The sequence below is a fragment of the Dicentrarchus labrax genome, unplaced genomic scaffold (assembly GCF_905237075.1).
Source record: "Dicentrarchus labrax unplaced genomic scaffold, dlabrax2021, whole genome shotgun sequence".
NCBI classification, from domain to species: domain Eukaryota; kingdom Metazoa; phylum Chordata; class Actinopteri; family Moronidae; genus Dicentrarchus; species Dicentrarchus labrax.
Genome location: NW_026136721.1, coordinates 10,013,515 through 10,030,092, shown reverse-complemented (window position 1 = coordinate 10,030,092; position 16,578 = coordinate 10,013,515). Strand labels below are relative to the sequence as shown.

At 39.8% G+C, this 16,578-nt stretch overlaps 1 protein-coding gene across 4 annotated transcripts in view; it reads left to right on the top strand.

Annotated features, from left to right (window-relative positions):
* The window catches only part of rptor (regulatory associated protein of MTOR, complex 1), a 187,389-nt gene that overhangs the window by 57,885 nt on the left and 112,926 nt on the right, over positions 1-16,578 (top strand). For all 4 annotated transcript variants that reach the window (XM_051383914.1, XM_051383912.1, XM_051383913.1 and 1 more), the window contains exons 5-6: positions 11,703-11,861; positions 14,031-14,177. In XM_051383914.1, coding sequence (XP_051239874.1) covers positions 11,703-11,861; positions 14,031-14,177 — 306 coding nt within the window. The remainder of the gene's footprint in view (positions 1-11,702; positions 11,862-14,030; positions 14,178-16,578) is intronic.

Below are 16,578 nucleotides of genomic sequence, written 5' to 3'. Positions count from 1 at the left end.
AACAACACAATGACTTCCGAGAGCTGCTCGGAACTCAGCTTTTAATTGGACTGGTGCTTTAGAGGTCTCTCTGCCCCTTCTCTATCACACACGTACACTACATGCACACAAACAAACACACATAACATACACAGAGGTTTTAATGGAATACAGCCTATTAAAGCTTCCTGAATCTGATACTGAGTCACAAATTCCTACCATGATCATGTTTGAGTGTCTTTTGTGCTTTTTGCCAGTTTTGGTGCCTGTAATGACTGTGAAATTAGAGCCAAATGCATTTTGCTAAATGCCTGAACACCTTAGCTTTGGTTTCTTCCTAACATTGAAATGAACACATGCAATTAAATCAGGGCTGAACAAAACTTTATTGGGAAATGCGAATCTAATATTTTTTGCTTTTGAGAAGGAGTAGTGATGTGGCGAGATAGAGAGGAGCATGATGCGACACATTTCCCTGACTTGACTTGAATACAGGGTGAATTTCCAGTCTACAGTTTTATGTATTGTTGCGAATGTTGCATGTACCCTGCTACCAAATGTGCCCAAAGCCTCTACGAGTTAAGATAAGATAAGCAAAGATAGAAAAAAGATAAGAAAGACTCTATTGATCCCACACAGGAGAAATTCACTCGCTACAGCAGCTCCAGATACAAAACAACAGATAAGAAAATACACATTAAATAGAAAAAAATTTAAATTAGAGTTGTAGGTGCACTATAGATACTATATATACACATATATAGTATCCATGATGTCACAGCAGGAGGTAGTGGCATGGTGTAAAAACAAATAATTGCACAGGGACAAAAATAAATACTGTTAGATTAGCGGAAATACAGGCTATAGATTAGCGGAAATACAGGCTATAGTGTTATAGTGCTATAGAGTTGTGGTGCATGTGGGGAAAAAAAGGTATAATTGGATGTGTAAACAGATCAGAGAACAGTCGGTGTGAAAGAGAGCTTACTGTAATAAAAGGTTTCAGGGAAGGAGCTTCACTATGATAAGAAGACAGAAGGCCTCATTGATTTCCCAGCTCATGTTCCATACAGACTTAGAGGTCTGAAAACTGAAGACGATAGTAGAGGAAACTCTTTCAGTAATAGTTTCAAAAAGTTATGTTAAAGTCATGTTTGAAGCAGTTTGTATTTTAAATCTTTTTCATATTATCTGTTTAATGTTCAGTACACAAGCACTTACTGCATTTGGACCTTCTGTCAGTTACAAAACCCATGTCACTTAGTCAGCAGCAGCAGCAGCAGCAGTGTTCTGGCTCCTGCTGCTCTCTTCCAGCATCAGGCCTATCTTAAACACAAGAACAGATGAAGAAGAAATTAAATCATGAGTGTTATTTGTTCCCTTCTTGACAACATGCTGAACTTTGGGGTGATTATCCTCAAAAATGCAATCATCCACACCTCTGAAGCTGTATTTTCAGGACTGAGAAATGGCTGCATGGATAACTTAACTAACAGGAGGTGTGTGCTGGCAGAAGGAAGGAGACATGTCATCTCTCCCTCTGCTCCATCCGACCTGCTGTGAACTGACTCAGCCCGGACACGCTGGCCCCAGCAGGACTGCTGTCACTGGGGAAATGACTACCGCCACGCTGGCCGGCACACCCAAGCGCTCCCTGCAATGTATCAAATGGGTTGCACTTTCTCAACTAAATTTGAATAAGTATACTTTATTGATCCCTGTGGGGAAATAGTCTTTCCAGGTCAGATCTCATGGCTGGCTGCAGATGAGCACTGTTTGAACTGTTAGGGTTTTGAGTTTCCCTTTTTATACCTTGCTATTGGAAACCACCAGCATATTTACTTTTTAAAATGACATTGAACAAATATAGAGAGAGCATCTCCAGCTGTTCCTTGTTGTTCACACACTTTTTTTCAAGATATATTTTCATAATCACATTATTATTGACTAGTGGAATAGGTGATATGAGGACATTAAAACGGTGTACATGTGGATTCGATTGACAAACTCCCATGACCCCTCCAGGATCCTTGCGAGGATAAACAAACCCCTGGTTCACTGTTCTGCAACCCGGACACAAACTGGTTTGAGGGGTAATCCTCAAGATTCCAGTCTGGTTTGGTTTGGTGACGCCTGTAGTTGCTGGTGTTTACAGCAAATACAGTTGAACAGTACAAGTTGCATAATTCTGGGGACAATAAAACAAGCTATTGTAGTTTTTAATAAAGAAATCCGACAGTAATGGACTTTTTCCCCATCATTTTTTGTGAGCAACGGTGATTTGATTTTATGATGCACACGGCATGAGTCTGCTAACAGCAGGGCACAGGGAAAGGAGTTGGTTACCTTGCTGAGGAGTTGGAGGTGTGCAGCCTGTCGCCTGCAGTTCTTCATCTAACAGCTCACTGGGTCTGCTCCTTCTTGTTCCACTACTCCCTGCAATATTTCAAACTGATCCACTGTCAGAAAATGTCCAAAAAGGACTGTTATCTAGTTTTTGTAGTTTTGTATAATGAACCATAATGATCTATGCTAATCTGACTGATAAAAACATTGCATTTCCTGTGACTACCCAATTCCTGATACTGCAAATGCAAGGGCTTTCATCAGTGGGCCATAGGCTCAGTCAGTGGTATCGTGACTTTTATTCAAATAAAAACCTTAAATATTTGTACTTTAACCAACAATTACAAATACTGTACCTATGGTAAATATAGCAGCACCACAATTACATCTTTAGATGGGTATTGCAAACCAGAACTAAACCAGTACAGGTTCCTGACTGGTCAGTACCATAAACAGGTTTAAAAGTGTGGTCTCACTTAAATAAATTGAATGATTGAAAATTTAATGATTGAAAAATGAAAATGCAGCTAAATGCAATAACTAAGGAAGCAATTTGACTTTTTATATACTGATATAGTACTGATAAGTATCTGTATCAATAAGCAGTATCAGTATCAATAAAATCCTAACATTACCTATCCATAATTACACCATATACAGTACCAAAATATTAAAACTGACTATTTCAAAAAGCCTGTCAGCCGTCAGTGTCTCATAGTATATCATTTGAGTTTAAAAACAGCAACCTCTGAATCCACTCATACACAGAGCAGCTGCAGCTGCTGTTGAAGACTCTCTTTCCCTTGACCTAGACTAGACTGTGACTCACAATGTCATCATTGACGTCACTGACTTTTACACTGTGCGAATGAGTGAGACCTTCATAACATGCTAATCTGACACATATTGTACAGTTACTGCCTTTAAAAAATCCCATTCAGTCTGAAGGAGATTCTTCGTCCCTCAGCTACATCTCTGAAAAGACGTTTGTGTTTCTGTGTTTGTGACCGTCTCTGTGTCCTGTGACTGGCAGTAGTAGCATTGTTTCATAAAAGGTTGTGAGAATAAGCGCAGTATGTTCTGTGCAGACATGTTGTCAGCATTCTGGAGATCAGTGAGCACGGATTCACCTGAGGTGTGAGGACAGTTCCCTGAAGTGAGGGTCATTCTTGCAGTTTCTTACGTGTAGCAGGTTTAATGTGGGTGTTAACATTACACTTGAGGCATTGAGGGTGAAAGGTGAACTTGTTGAAATAGGTCCATGACACCCCTGCTTTGTCATTGTCGTTGACGCGACTGTTGGTTCCTTGGAAAAGTAATGTTTCTATAGCAACTGTATAGTGTATAGCTTTTTGTACAATATCCTTGGAAAGGAGAGCCAAGGTACATCAATACAATACAATGTTGCCATACAGCAGTCCTCATTGCAACATTGCCTATAATGGCTACATACAGCCAGCTACGATACAGGGAAAAGTAACAAGGTATGGCAAAACATCTCGCAGTGTATTAGTCCCTCTGGGATTTCGCTGGCATTTTTTGGGATTGTTGCAGCCCAAAATGCCTAATTTCACATACGTAATATTTTGCCGTACGATTACTGAAACTTGCAAGAAACTGCAATGATTGGTCAAATTTGTGTAGAATTGCGGCAGAATTCACAGGGATTGCCTGAATTTGTTTAATTGTTGCAACATTGCAACTTCCTGGAAGGACTGGTATATATTGTCACAGCCTCATATCATCAACAAAATGCAGAATTTAATTTAGGCAATGTTAACACCTAAAAACCTTATTTCATCCTGCTGGTCCGAATTCTGTCACCACAGCTCTGGTACAACCACAAACAAATACAAACCCAGACTCGGCCCTCTTCCAAGGGTTTTGTGTGGTGGGAACCCAAAAGAGAAGAACCACAGCATTATGTGACAAAAATGTATTATGTAACATGTTTCCCATTTGTCCGCTTATCACAGAAACCATTTCCCCCATTATGTTGTAGGGCAGGATGCATTTTCTCCTTCGCTCTGATTTCAAGACCTCCCTAGTCATAAGGTCCAGTTGCAGACTTGAATAACGCTCATTTCTGCCATGACCACCAGAGACGATAAATAAGTCCTTCAACCGCAGCATGATGAAGCTCAGCAAGATTTACTGTCAACTATACCAGAATAAACGTATTATAGTTGTGTTGTATGTTGTGTAATATGTTTCTTTTCCCTCACAAATGATCTTTGGCTGGCGCCAGCTTTCAGCGAACTCATTAACCATTTAACCATTACAGAAAAGTTAATTAGCTACAGCGAATCCTATGTGTTGTTTAAATATGACTTAGTTTTCTTGGCAGTCATAATCTACTCAAATAAAAGCGGCAAGAAGATACAGCACAATGCTTTGAAACACTTCTCATCTTTCTTCTCTTGTTTCTTTCTCTGTCTTTCATTCTTGTTCCTTTGGCGTACTTCACATCTAAAGAGGCCTACAGTGTTACCCATGTGTCAAATGGTGATTGAGAGGACAGAGGTTGACTTTACTCATTTCCTTTCTCTTGACGAGTGGCTGCTGCTGTCGGTGTCATCCAAGTTAACGTGTCTTTGAGGGGTTTTTAAAATCCTTCAACGTAAAGAAATTGCTTCTTTCACAGGAGTAATGAAAGGCACTAACCCCTTGTTATTACATTGTATACTTTAAGGTTATTCACTGTCATAAATGTTGGTACATGGACATATCTTGTAGTTTCTCTATTTGAGGAGTGTCTTTCCATGTCTTCAGTGTGAGGGATGAGAGATTCAGTGTTTGATTTTGCCTTTTAAAAGATAAGTGCTGTCATGGTTAACCTGAAATGTTGTTCGACTTTCCAACTCGCACCACAGTCAGACACCGGCTTTTCTGTTGTCTAAAACGCATCCTGATGTGAACGACAGCCAGAGTGGCTTCTACTGCACCTTACAGCTTAACAGTCGGTATTTTAATTGCATCCTGAATGCTTACGGTACTTTGAAAAGGTCGCCCGTTCTCAGGAAGTGACACGATGATGAATGGCAACGGAGAACAACAGAACAACACCTTTTAGAAAGAGTTTGTTTCCTGTGGCTTTGATGAATATAATGGAGATGCCGTATAGGGGTGGTGTGAGGTAAAGAAGCAACAGGCAGGACAGCTGCAGTTTGTATCAACCTCTGAGGAGGATTGATACCCACAGGAGGCAGTAGCTCCTCCTTCAGGTCAAGGTGCTAAATGTCGGGAGATTTTCACACACACACGCATACCTCCCTCTCACAGAAAATTGGGATTGGTATATTTAAATGGACTCTCCTAGGTGTCTTCCTCATACATATGAATCTGTCTTAATCTCTATGTGCCACTTGAATTTAATATGCCCGACTGTCATGAATGTAAATGAACAGATTTGCTAAAGCCTCTAAATACAATTGGGATTCATCTGAAATACAAGCAGGTAAGTGTAAACACTTGTCCCACCTGCCTGTTTCCGCTCTCTTTCTCTCTTTCCTCATTTAATTCGGCATTTTCCTTCCAAAATTATTCCTCCCCGCCCTCTCCCACACAAGCTCTGATTTCAAAAGCTATACCTCCATCACTGCAGGTCCCTCCACTAACACCATTATGCCATTCAGATACCACTTGATATCATCGGGATGAGCGCCGCGTCTCTCGGCATTCAGACGCTCTTATCTGATTAGACCCAAATTGAATCAGCCTACTAGCTCTGCTCTCTATCACACTGCAATTCAAGCTCATCCAGATACAGGAAGCTGAAATGTGGCATCTTTGATCAAGGTCTGTTCAGTTTGGCCCCCGTAGGATGTCTGATGTGACGAACAATGAGCAAGTGATCATTTTATTCCACAAATGAGGACCGCAAATCACGATTAATAATTAGGATTACAACATCTAGCATCATTTCAATAATAATCACACATCTGTAGTATTTAAACACCAAAAACAGTACTGTATTGCTCCTCGTCAGTACAGCCCACATGATTTAAAAAAAAACCAAAAAAACTTCAAATTAGCAAGTAGTTTTTTATATGAATTCTATATATAGGCCACAGGCACTCTTCCAAGCAGATTTTTTTTTTGGTGTAAATCGTATAGTGTAAATAAAATCCAGGATTAAAATAATGGAAATGTAGCATGGTTAAGTCCCTGTCAAGGAAACTCATCACTTCCTGTGGATGTTTCAAATTAAAATCAGGAATAAGTAGGATTGTGCCCTTTCAGATACTGGAAGGCCTAGATGTTTGGTGATTGATGATTTCTAGGGCTGTGCCCAACTGGAGATTTTACTAGTCAACCAGCAGTCATTAGTTAAAGCAAGTAGTCGACTGATCGTCAAACGTTTATGATATTAATGGAATTATTTAAATAGATTGGATAATGAATAAAGCGATAATGAACCTGAATGTGTCAGAACAACCAGCAAGTAGACTCAACATTTAGTGAATTTATTTCAACCAAGTACAACATCACACGTCTGGTTGTTCAAAACACGGAACTTTAATACGATGGATGGTGTAAAACGTTAACAGTTACTTACAAGTCTGTTTAAAATTAAAGCCAACTCCTTTCTGCGTTTTAGGTAAATAAAAAGGGATAATGTTGTTATTTTTGTTACCAAAAATAATTTTATTTATTTCAAATTATAAAAAAAGTTGATTTGATGAGTAAAGTGTTCTCTGCGACGGAGGATTAAGCCAGGCACGATAAAATAAAATTAGAGAAAGAATATTTATTTTTATTTTGCATTTCAAGAATAAAGTCGAAATGTCGAGAATGAAATAAATAAATAAAATCATCAATGCAACTATTGTTGGCCACGCCATATGGCTTCAGCTTATTGTACAAACCCATATGCTGTAGCATGTTGGGACCTTTTTTTGCAGTAATGCCTCAGCCCCACACCTTCAGGATCCATCAGCTTGATCAATTGTCTTATTTGTCTTGTGATGCAACATATCCTCTTTGTATTGCACACAGGTATGAGCATCAGTACGCGCGCACACACACACACACACACACACACACACACACAACACACACACACACACACACACACACACACACAAAGGGTGCATCCCAAGTCTCTTAGACACATAGAGAGAATTAGAGAAGCGATATTTCCACCTGCTTTGTCAGCAGTTGTTATAGCCACAGCGCGCTTGTTAATCGAATAATGAATAAAGCTGTCTGTCTGCAGTCTAAGTGTTTATGTTAGTTTGCCACAAATCTAAGGGGACAGTAGGGAGCGCTGATACTGACTGATGTCTGTGTGTTTAATGTCAGGAATATATTTTATTTTACTGACATTGTAGATTTGTTTCCTGTCAGATATTATTGTGTTTATGTAGTGACTTTGCTGACGTTACTGTTGCTACTCTAGAAACAATATTTATATTTAATACAAAATTCTAGTCCAGTTCATGACATTTTTCTTGCTATTGTGTGAGTATAATGCCAGTATGTATACTGGAGGTCACATATGTGTGTATATATGAGGCAGGCATGTGGTCTGATGATTCTAGTTTGATTTATTCTCTGAGGTTTGACTTTTTATCTTGAAATATCAACTTTATTCTTGACATTTCGATATTATTCTTCAAATGCAAAATAAAAAAAACCTCCCCCCTATACATTTTTTTTAAAATATGCATGGCCCTTATACTGCTTTGTAATTCTCTCACCCCTAAAGCTGTTACAGTTTGAGGCGTTGTCACTGTCTTGCTGTATTTTGCAAGTTTGATTAGTTGGTAGTAAGTAAGTAAGTTTTGTGAGAAGTGAGGTTAAAATATGGCTTCTCCTGTGATTCAAAGCCATTTGACAGGAGGCAGGCTGTTTGGTAAAAGGCATTTGAGTTATGTAACAGAAGGGCCTTGGTGAGTGTGATAATGATTCAGACTGGCCTAACCGGGCGCTTTTCTGTTGCATAACTAGTTGACACCTCTCTGTCCCTTCCATCCACGCACACACAAATACTTTATTTAATGAACTGAAGGAGCACAAACAATGCACGTCTCCTACTATTACTCCTTTAAAGTTTCTCAAGCACACACTGCACGTACACATCGGTACAGGCAGGGGTATCCTGCTGACTTTACACTTCACACTGAGACTGGAGAAGTATGATCTAAAGTAAGCAACAGGTGGCAGAGGAAACCAGTTGACAGTAGTAAAACAACAGAAGCACCACCTTAAACTCACTGTTCTGTGATTTTGTTTGTGTATGTGTAGAATATCTGATTCTCTTGTTCCACTGTGAATCTGCAAGCAAAAAGCACGTCTGTGCCTTATGTGTACAACAGCATTATACAAGAAGATTGCAGAACTGGTACTATATTGTGTCGTATTTTATACCCTTCCTACTATCAATAGCTTGTTTAAAGTTCACACTCTGAAGTGCAAAAGCTTCCTTGTTCACCCGCAAACTAAACTGGCATGTAGCAATTTGTGTTTCTCAAAATAAAGACTAACTATCCCATTAATGCTGTCAGCCTTGCGGTTCGATGCCTGAGAGTTTTTCGTCTAAAATCATAATTGTTCAAATACATGAAAGGTCTTCCTAAAACTGAGTCAATATATTTTTTGATCATTGCTAACAAAATTTCTCCCAGGTCTGCCAGCTTCTTAGTCACTTCTTAGCTGATTCAGATCCTTAGTTTTGAGATGCTCAAAACAGAATGCACAAAAGATATCTTCCCCCCCACACGAAATGTCTCATTTTCAAACGCAATCATTTTCTTATGAATGTAAGAAACTGTTTGAATGTTTTTTATTTTTTTATTTGATCCTTAGTGTATTGAAACATATGTAGTAGACGTGTAACTGATTCCAGTTTCTACTGTTGCACATGGATAAATGTGCACATTCAACAAACAAACTTTAGCTTATGCATATATAATAACAATATAGGTTTTGGTGAAATACATTGTAAATAATTTTGGATTCCACAGTGGAACAAAGTGTTCAACACATATAAACATGTACAGGTGGCAAATTCATGGAAACTCATAATTCATTGAGATCTTTTAGTAAGGTGTTGTTCTACCAGAGTCTCCAGAACAGCTTCAATGCCCCCCCTCAATGAGCTCTAATACTCTCTATTCCCTTGTTTGTTGTTTTATTACGGTGGTGGAGAGCTCTGTCAAAAGCTACTCTAGGTTCTGTTAAAGGTCAAATGTGTAACATTTAGGAGGATCTATTGGCAGAAATGGAATATAATATTTATAGGTATGATTTTCTTAGTGAATAATCACCTGAATATAGGAATCATTGTGTTTACGTTACCTTAGAATAAGCCAATTTTATCTACAACCAGTCTGTAGATAGGGCCTCCTTCAAGTTTCTTGGCCACCATAGTTATAGTGTCCTACACACTTCACAGCCTGTTCTCCTTACCAGGTTGTATAGACATGAGTGGTGTTCAGTTAGTTGCGATCTGCAACGTTACCACTAGATGTCACTTAACCCTACACACTGGTCCTTTAACTGGGACTGATCGACTGACACAGTGTTTGAGCTCACACTGAACGTAATCTGAGCTCAGTTTTGTCCATTAACCATTCCAAAATAGTTTCATTCAAACAGAAAACAAGAAGAAATGTATTTTCAAATGACTGTGAAGATATGGACAATTTTGCCACGGTTTAATTTTTAGTCAATGTGACACATTTACTTTTTTCATGAAATAAAAATACTGCACTGAAATTAAAACAAGCCCACTATAGTTTAAAACAGATCTTTTACACCAAATGTTCTGGCCTGCTAGAAATCCATCAGATCCAAAGGCCATTGCAGTTTGTTTAGACGATAAATCAGCCATCCTTTAGCCCTTGTACCTGCTTTCAAACGGAACATCAAACAACAGCCAATCTGGCAGGAATTTGTCCCGATTCTAAAATAAGTTGACCAATTCGGTACCTAAAGTATGGCTTAATGCGTACAGTTTTGCATGTCCCTCCAAAGTCTCCCAAGGGTTGTCATCTGGGTTGAGACTGGTTGACTGTAGCACATGATTCACATCAAACATACATACATACATACATACTCATCAAACCGTTTGAATGGGTCTGTGGCATCCTGGAAGAGAGTCTGTTAGAGCTGTTTCATTGAAGGAGAAAGTCGCTTAGATCTTCTCTCTTGCCATCTTGATCCAAAATCCAGGTCCACTGGGCCTGCTCAGTATTTTTGTAGCATGATAAGATGTTAATTATCTGTATAGAACCATCTGCATTCCATATGTTTCTTCACTCATCTGATCTATTCAGGTTTTTCTTCTCTCACTTTGTCTTTATGTAGCACTGCAGGCCTATTTAGAGAGCTTTTACATTAAGCCCTGTTTGACCATTTCCCCCTTACAGGTGTAAGTGTAAGAAACCTCAAAATATGCATTACAACATGTTAATGTAAACTTGAAGCTGTAGAGTTTGAAAGTGGAACTGGGCTTCGTGCAAAAAGAAAGCTGTTCATGATTCGTGTCCTCATCTGTTCTGCGGTTTTCTTCAGGTTTAAATGTCGGTGCTTCGGTTTGAGGCCTGTCTGTTTTGCAGATGTTGCTCCCTCCTGTATAGTTTGGTCTTTCCTTGAACTTTCAGAAACCTCGAACAACAAAAACTTCTCCTTTGCCTCCCGTCCACATGCAGGTTATCTTGACATGTCAAGCTGTTTACTTTACGCACCACTTGACCGACAATAACCTCATACTGTACTTAGAGTATAAAGCATGGCCATGATGGGTCTTTCATTGTCCTTTAAAGACAGTTTGTTCTCCTGCCTGTCTTTTAGTTGTCAACCATAGAAATGTCTTTAATTGAAATGAACAGCAGTAGGTCTCATTTATATAAGCCACGATTGGATCAACCTGACTCATCTCAAGAAATATGTAATGAAAACCAGCAGGATGATCTCCCTCATGGCCACCTACTCATAGATGTATATTTCTATGTATTCCTCTTACGTGTGTCTGTCTTTCCCCCACAGCATTGTTTTCTGTATGTTACGTTCATTTAAACATAATCAATGCCTGCAGGTATTACGTCATTTAACATGATGAATAGGGATGTGAAGTTTGGTCTACTCTTCTCTTAGCATCTCTGAGTATTTGCAGGCATGAGTAATGAATGTGTAAATGTGATTTTATACGCTGTTTTATTGAACCCCTTCTGCAATACATATTTTCACAACGCCTTTGTTACCAGAGCTACTTGGACCAAATGTTATCAGGATATGAAAAACACTACATCACATAAGCTTGGGAGACATAATGTAGTTCCTACTGCGTCAATAAAATGGCCAAAACATGATTTTTTAAAATGTAAAATAATCATCGTGACACATTTCTTTCTTCTTTCCTGTGTTTTCAGGCACGTTACAAGCAGAGTCTGGACCCCACAGTGGATGAGGTGAAGAAGCTGTGCACATCACTGAGACGTAACGCCAAAGAGGAACGAGTCCTCTTCCACTACAACGGCCATGGGGTGCCACGGCCCACCGTCAACGGGGAGATCTGGGTCTTTAATAAGGTACCACACACACAAACAAGAAATACTTTCTTACATATACATACACTGAACACTTATATACGTTTACTGCACAACAAGGGTCCAAGGAAGACTTTTTAGGGATTTTTAAAGGAATGACCTTTTCACAAGATGTCACAGGCTGTGTATCAAGAGTGCAATTTTTTTTATGATCAAGAGGAAAGCAAAGCTCACTTAAACACTGTACTCTCATTTGATGGGTGCAGTAAAACTCCTAGCCATAAAGAGCATAAACACTGTGGTCCAATTCTGTTCACATTAATAAACACCATTTGTGACAGTTACATTTATTGAACTGTGAAGGTCATATGGAGGCAGTGTGTGTACAGAGATAGTCAAAGACATAATTTCAGTCATTTAGAAAGGAATTCACGAGATATGGAATTGCTATACTTTAACAAGCCTAATTTAGGCAGCTGTAAAACTATGGAGCCATATAATAAGTTGGATCATGATACACAGATAGCCACTGAGGCTCAGTGTCATAAAGATCTGCAGTATGTACTCCTTTCTTAAAGGGGAACTTCGGCAGATTTTTACCCGAGTCTTGATCGCTAGATGTCACCGAGTACTGTCAATAGGAAAAACAACGACCAAAACCGGTGCTAGCAAACTGGAGATCCTGCAGCTAATGGCCAGAGCTCCCAGTTAGTTATAATACACTTCTTGGGGGCATATCCTAAAGAGTGCCTTTTTCTCCTCTTAACAGACACAAAATGCAATTAAAATGCCTGTGCAACATGATCAGGGCCCTTACGTGACAACAACATGCCTTTTCAACTCATACGTTGTGCAGAAACCGTTTAAATTCAAAGTTTAGCTGCAGGAACTCCAGTTTGCTAGCACCGGTTTTGGTCGTTGTTTTTCCTATCGACAGTACTCGGTGACATCTAGCGATCAAGACTCGGATAAAAATCTGCCAAAATTCCCCTTTAAAGTACAGAAAATAATTACAAAAATAATCAAGTCAATTTCTATGTTCTGTCTGCTGGCTTTACGAACTGTTCGATGGGTTATGTGGCTTTCTTGGTCCTTTAACTGGGACTGATCAACTGACACAGTGTTTGAGCTCACACTATCCAAAATAGTTTCATTCAAACAGGAAACAAGAAGAAATGTATTTAAAATTAAAATGATAAATTAAGCCATCATCATCATTAGTAGGTCATTAATAAGTAAGCATGTGATTTGATAAGCAATTTTACACACAAGACAACCCCACAAAGTCTTCATCTTTTGTAAGTTACTGTCATGTGATTGTCATGATGTTCGTAAGGAGATGTGCACAGGTGAGAAGATCTCACTAGATTCATGATTCAACAAAATAGCGATGACTTGTTGAGTTTACTACTTTTTGTGGATCTGTTCAACTTTGGCGCTTAAACTGAAAGTGGACTGATGTTCTTTAAGAGCCTAGGCTTCTTGAAAAGTGGTCAAAAATACCAAATGACGTGACAACCAAGCGTGAAAACGTTCCACACAGCTTGCCTGCATGCTGAGATCTCAAGATGCAGAGACTCAGTCACCTGCGAATCGGACATAAAATCTCAAGTTGTTCATGGGCTTGTCCTATAAGTAAGCACCCACTCACAATGATGCACTGCTGCTGTCTGGGCTTAGCTGTTGCCTCAACGTCCCCAGTACACCCTCGGGCCTTATGTCCTCTTCTCCTCCTCTGTTCTCCTTCCTTTTCCTCCACACATTACTCCTTATACTTATTTCTTTTCCTATAAATTGAAGCTGCTGTGTCACCGGCTGCTGAAACTGGAGATCAGTGGGGAATTGGTGTTGAAGCAGTGTCTGGGGAAGTTGTGTAGAACCAAATTTTCCATTAAGTAAAGGGTATAACACATTTATAGCACCACGGTTATTAGATTTATTACTCACTGCCTCTTTCTGTGTTCCAATCATCCTCATTTTTCTGTTTCTCCGACTCTCCCCTCCTTATAGTTTTCTCTTTCCAACTGTTTCTCTCCTGCTCTCCTCCGCTCACACTCCTCATCAAACAGATGATGAGTTAATAATTAAACACATATCTCTAGAAGTGAGTTATCAGCAATAACATGATGCACCGTCTCTTTCATTCGCCCGCCCTGACATCGCCTTTCTCATCTCTCTCTCTCTCTCTCTCTCTCTCTCTCTCTCTTTCAGAACTACACCCAGTACATCCCGCTGTCCATCTACGACCTGCAGACGTGGATGGGGAGCCCGTCCATTTTTGTCTACGACTGCTCCAACGCGGGAATCATTGTCAAGTCGTTTAAGCAGTTCGCCCTGCAGAGGGAGCAGGAGCTGGAGGTGGGCAGCCACACAGACAAACACACTTCTGGTTTACGACATGTCACAATACTGTGTGCGGTCAAACAGGGCAGAATAAACCGCTGGTATTTATGAGTTATTAATGGCAAAGTGGGTGATCTGTCATATGCGCACACACACACACACACACACACACACACACACACAACACACACACACACACACACACCACAAAATCACTCATGTGCACTGACCCTCCTTCACACACACACTCATATGTACTGTATTTATAGGGAGGAGCTTAAAGGTGTCAGTAACCAGTGAGCCTTCTTTCTCAAAACTCCAGGATCTCCTGAGTGCTGTGATCCAGCTAATCAAATGGGCAGCTGGCTCTAAATCATTGAGTTTTGTTTTAGACCTGGGACTACATAACACCCCCCACCCACCCGCCTCCCCCATACACACACAGCCACTCGTACAGATACACACGACTATCAGCCCCAGTCCCTTCACCGCTTCATCTTTTTATTACGTTTTCTCTCTCCCGGCTATGGCATGTTATGTGAATCCCTAATGAGATGGCGCTGTCATTCATCTCAATTATTCATGGAGAAGTTTCAGCCAGACTGTAGATTAGCTGGAGAGAGAGAGAGAGAGAGAGAGAGAGAGAGAGAGAGAGAGAGAGAGAGAGAGAGAGAGAGAGAGAGAGAGAGAGAGAGAGAGAGGGAGAGAGAGAGGAGAGAGAGAAAACTGAGCAGAGAGATGGGGAGGTAGAGTGAGAGTAAAGAAAAGCTGCTGTGAACGCTGTGTTACCCGTTAAACTAAAGGTGAAGGCTGCAGCTAAACTGCTGAGTTGCCGCAGTGTTTGACAGAACCCGTCTCCACCCTCAGCCTCTGCTGCTCTTTTCTGTTTAAGTCTGCAGAGGTCATGGCAGGGCTGCACTGTCAGGGCTAAAGCCGCCGCCCTTATTTTGGTTTTACGAAGCAGAAGTAATGAATTGTTCTTTTGCACTTGTATGTTGAGTTTGTTCAGGTTAGTTATCTGATAATTTTTTATTCTTATATTTTTTGTCTCACCTTGGTCCATGTTTGAATGATCCAGCAGGCTCCATATTTTATTCATCTCTTATCTTGTAGAGGTGTGTGTACCCTTAGACAAACTGTTTGCTAGTCATTATTCAAGTTAAAACCAAAGATTCTCCAAGAGGCAGTCAGTGGTTTCTCTTTATCAGATGCAAAGCACCTCATGGATCTGGCTTGTAATTTACTCACAGTCACCCGTTCACACTTAGTTGTCCATTTAGTCTATGACCTGCTTCGTACATGCCAACTTGTACCACCCATAGGAAAGGAAAACAGCATCACTTTAGATTTTCAAGTGTAGATGTGATGATTGGTGCCACCTATAGGCAATGAAAGTAATAGCTTCTGCAAGTTTAACACTTTCGCCACCTGCAAGCAATGAACAATAGAGCTTTAATCTTTTCTTTTCAATAACATCTGTTTTCTTTGTGTTTATGAAATTTTACATTTAACACCTATACTACCTGGTAGCTAAAATAAAAAAAAAAGGATTATATAATAATATATATTTGATATATTTTATAATATCTTATAATCCAGCAGAAATGCAATGTCTGGCATTGTACAGCCTTTATCAGACAATTGAAATATTGTAGAAAACTAGGAATATAGTCACCTGTCCAGCATTTAATTCATTTACATATCATTTATGTAAATGACTTCAGTGTTGGTCAACCTAATTGCTAATTTTCTGTTTGCTAAACATGAAATACAGACACACAAACAGCAGCTATAAAAAAAAAAGAAAGAAAAACAAATCAAGATGTAACACTTGTTTCTTGTAGGTGGTCCAAGTGTTGAAATTGCAGCAGCAGTTAGCATATCTACTGTACATCTATATCAAAACTGCTGCTGCTGTTACCTTTCTTGACTATAGGTGGCACAAGTTGAGCTAGACCTACAGGTCCAGATGTTAAGGTGTATCAGGGCGATCACACAGACACAACGCTACAGACTCAGCCGCTTCAAAAACGCCTTGGCAAAGCACGTCTGCAAACTGGAGCAGGACATCGCCCGCAACCAGGCAGTCAAATATGGTTAACATGATGCAATGCGTCTTGTGTGATTGGCCCTAAAATCTGCTGGTGCAACACCCCTGTATTTTCCGGTACTGTTTCAAGGTTCTTCATATCAAAGACACTTGCTTTAACGTTATTCTGCCCTCTACTGGTCAAAAATGTATTAATAAATCTTTAATTGAGTTTATGAGACTTTTTTTTTACCCAAGAGACACAATAGTAGCCCAGAAGCTTTCCTGTCTGTGAAGTAAGGGCTGGGGTCAGATGACTGATTTAGTGAAAGTTTTTCTCAATATATTCCTTTAACTATACTTAACAATCTTGCCACAGGGGTTATT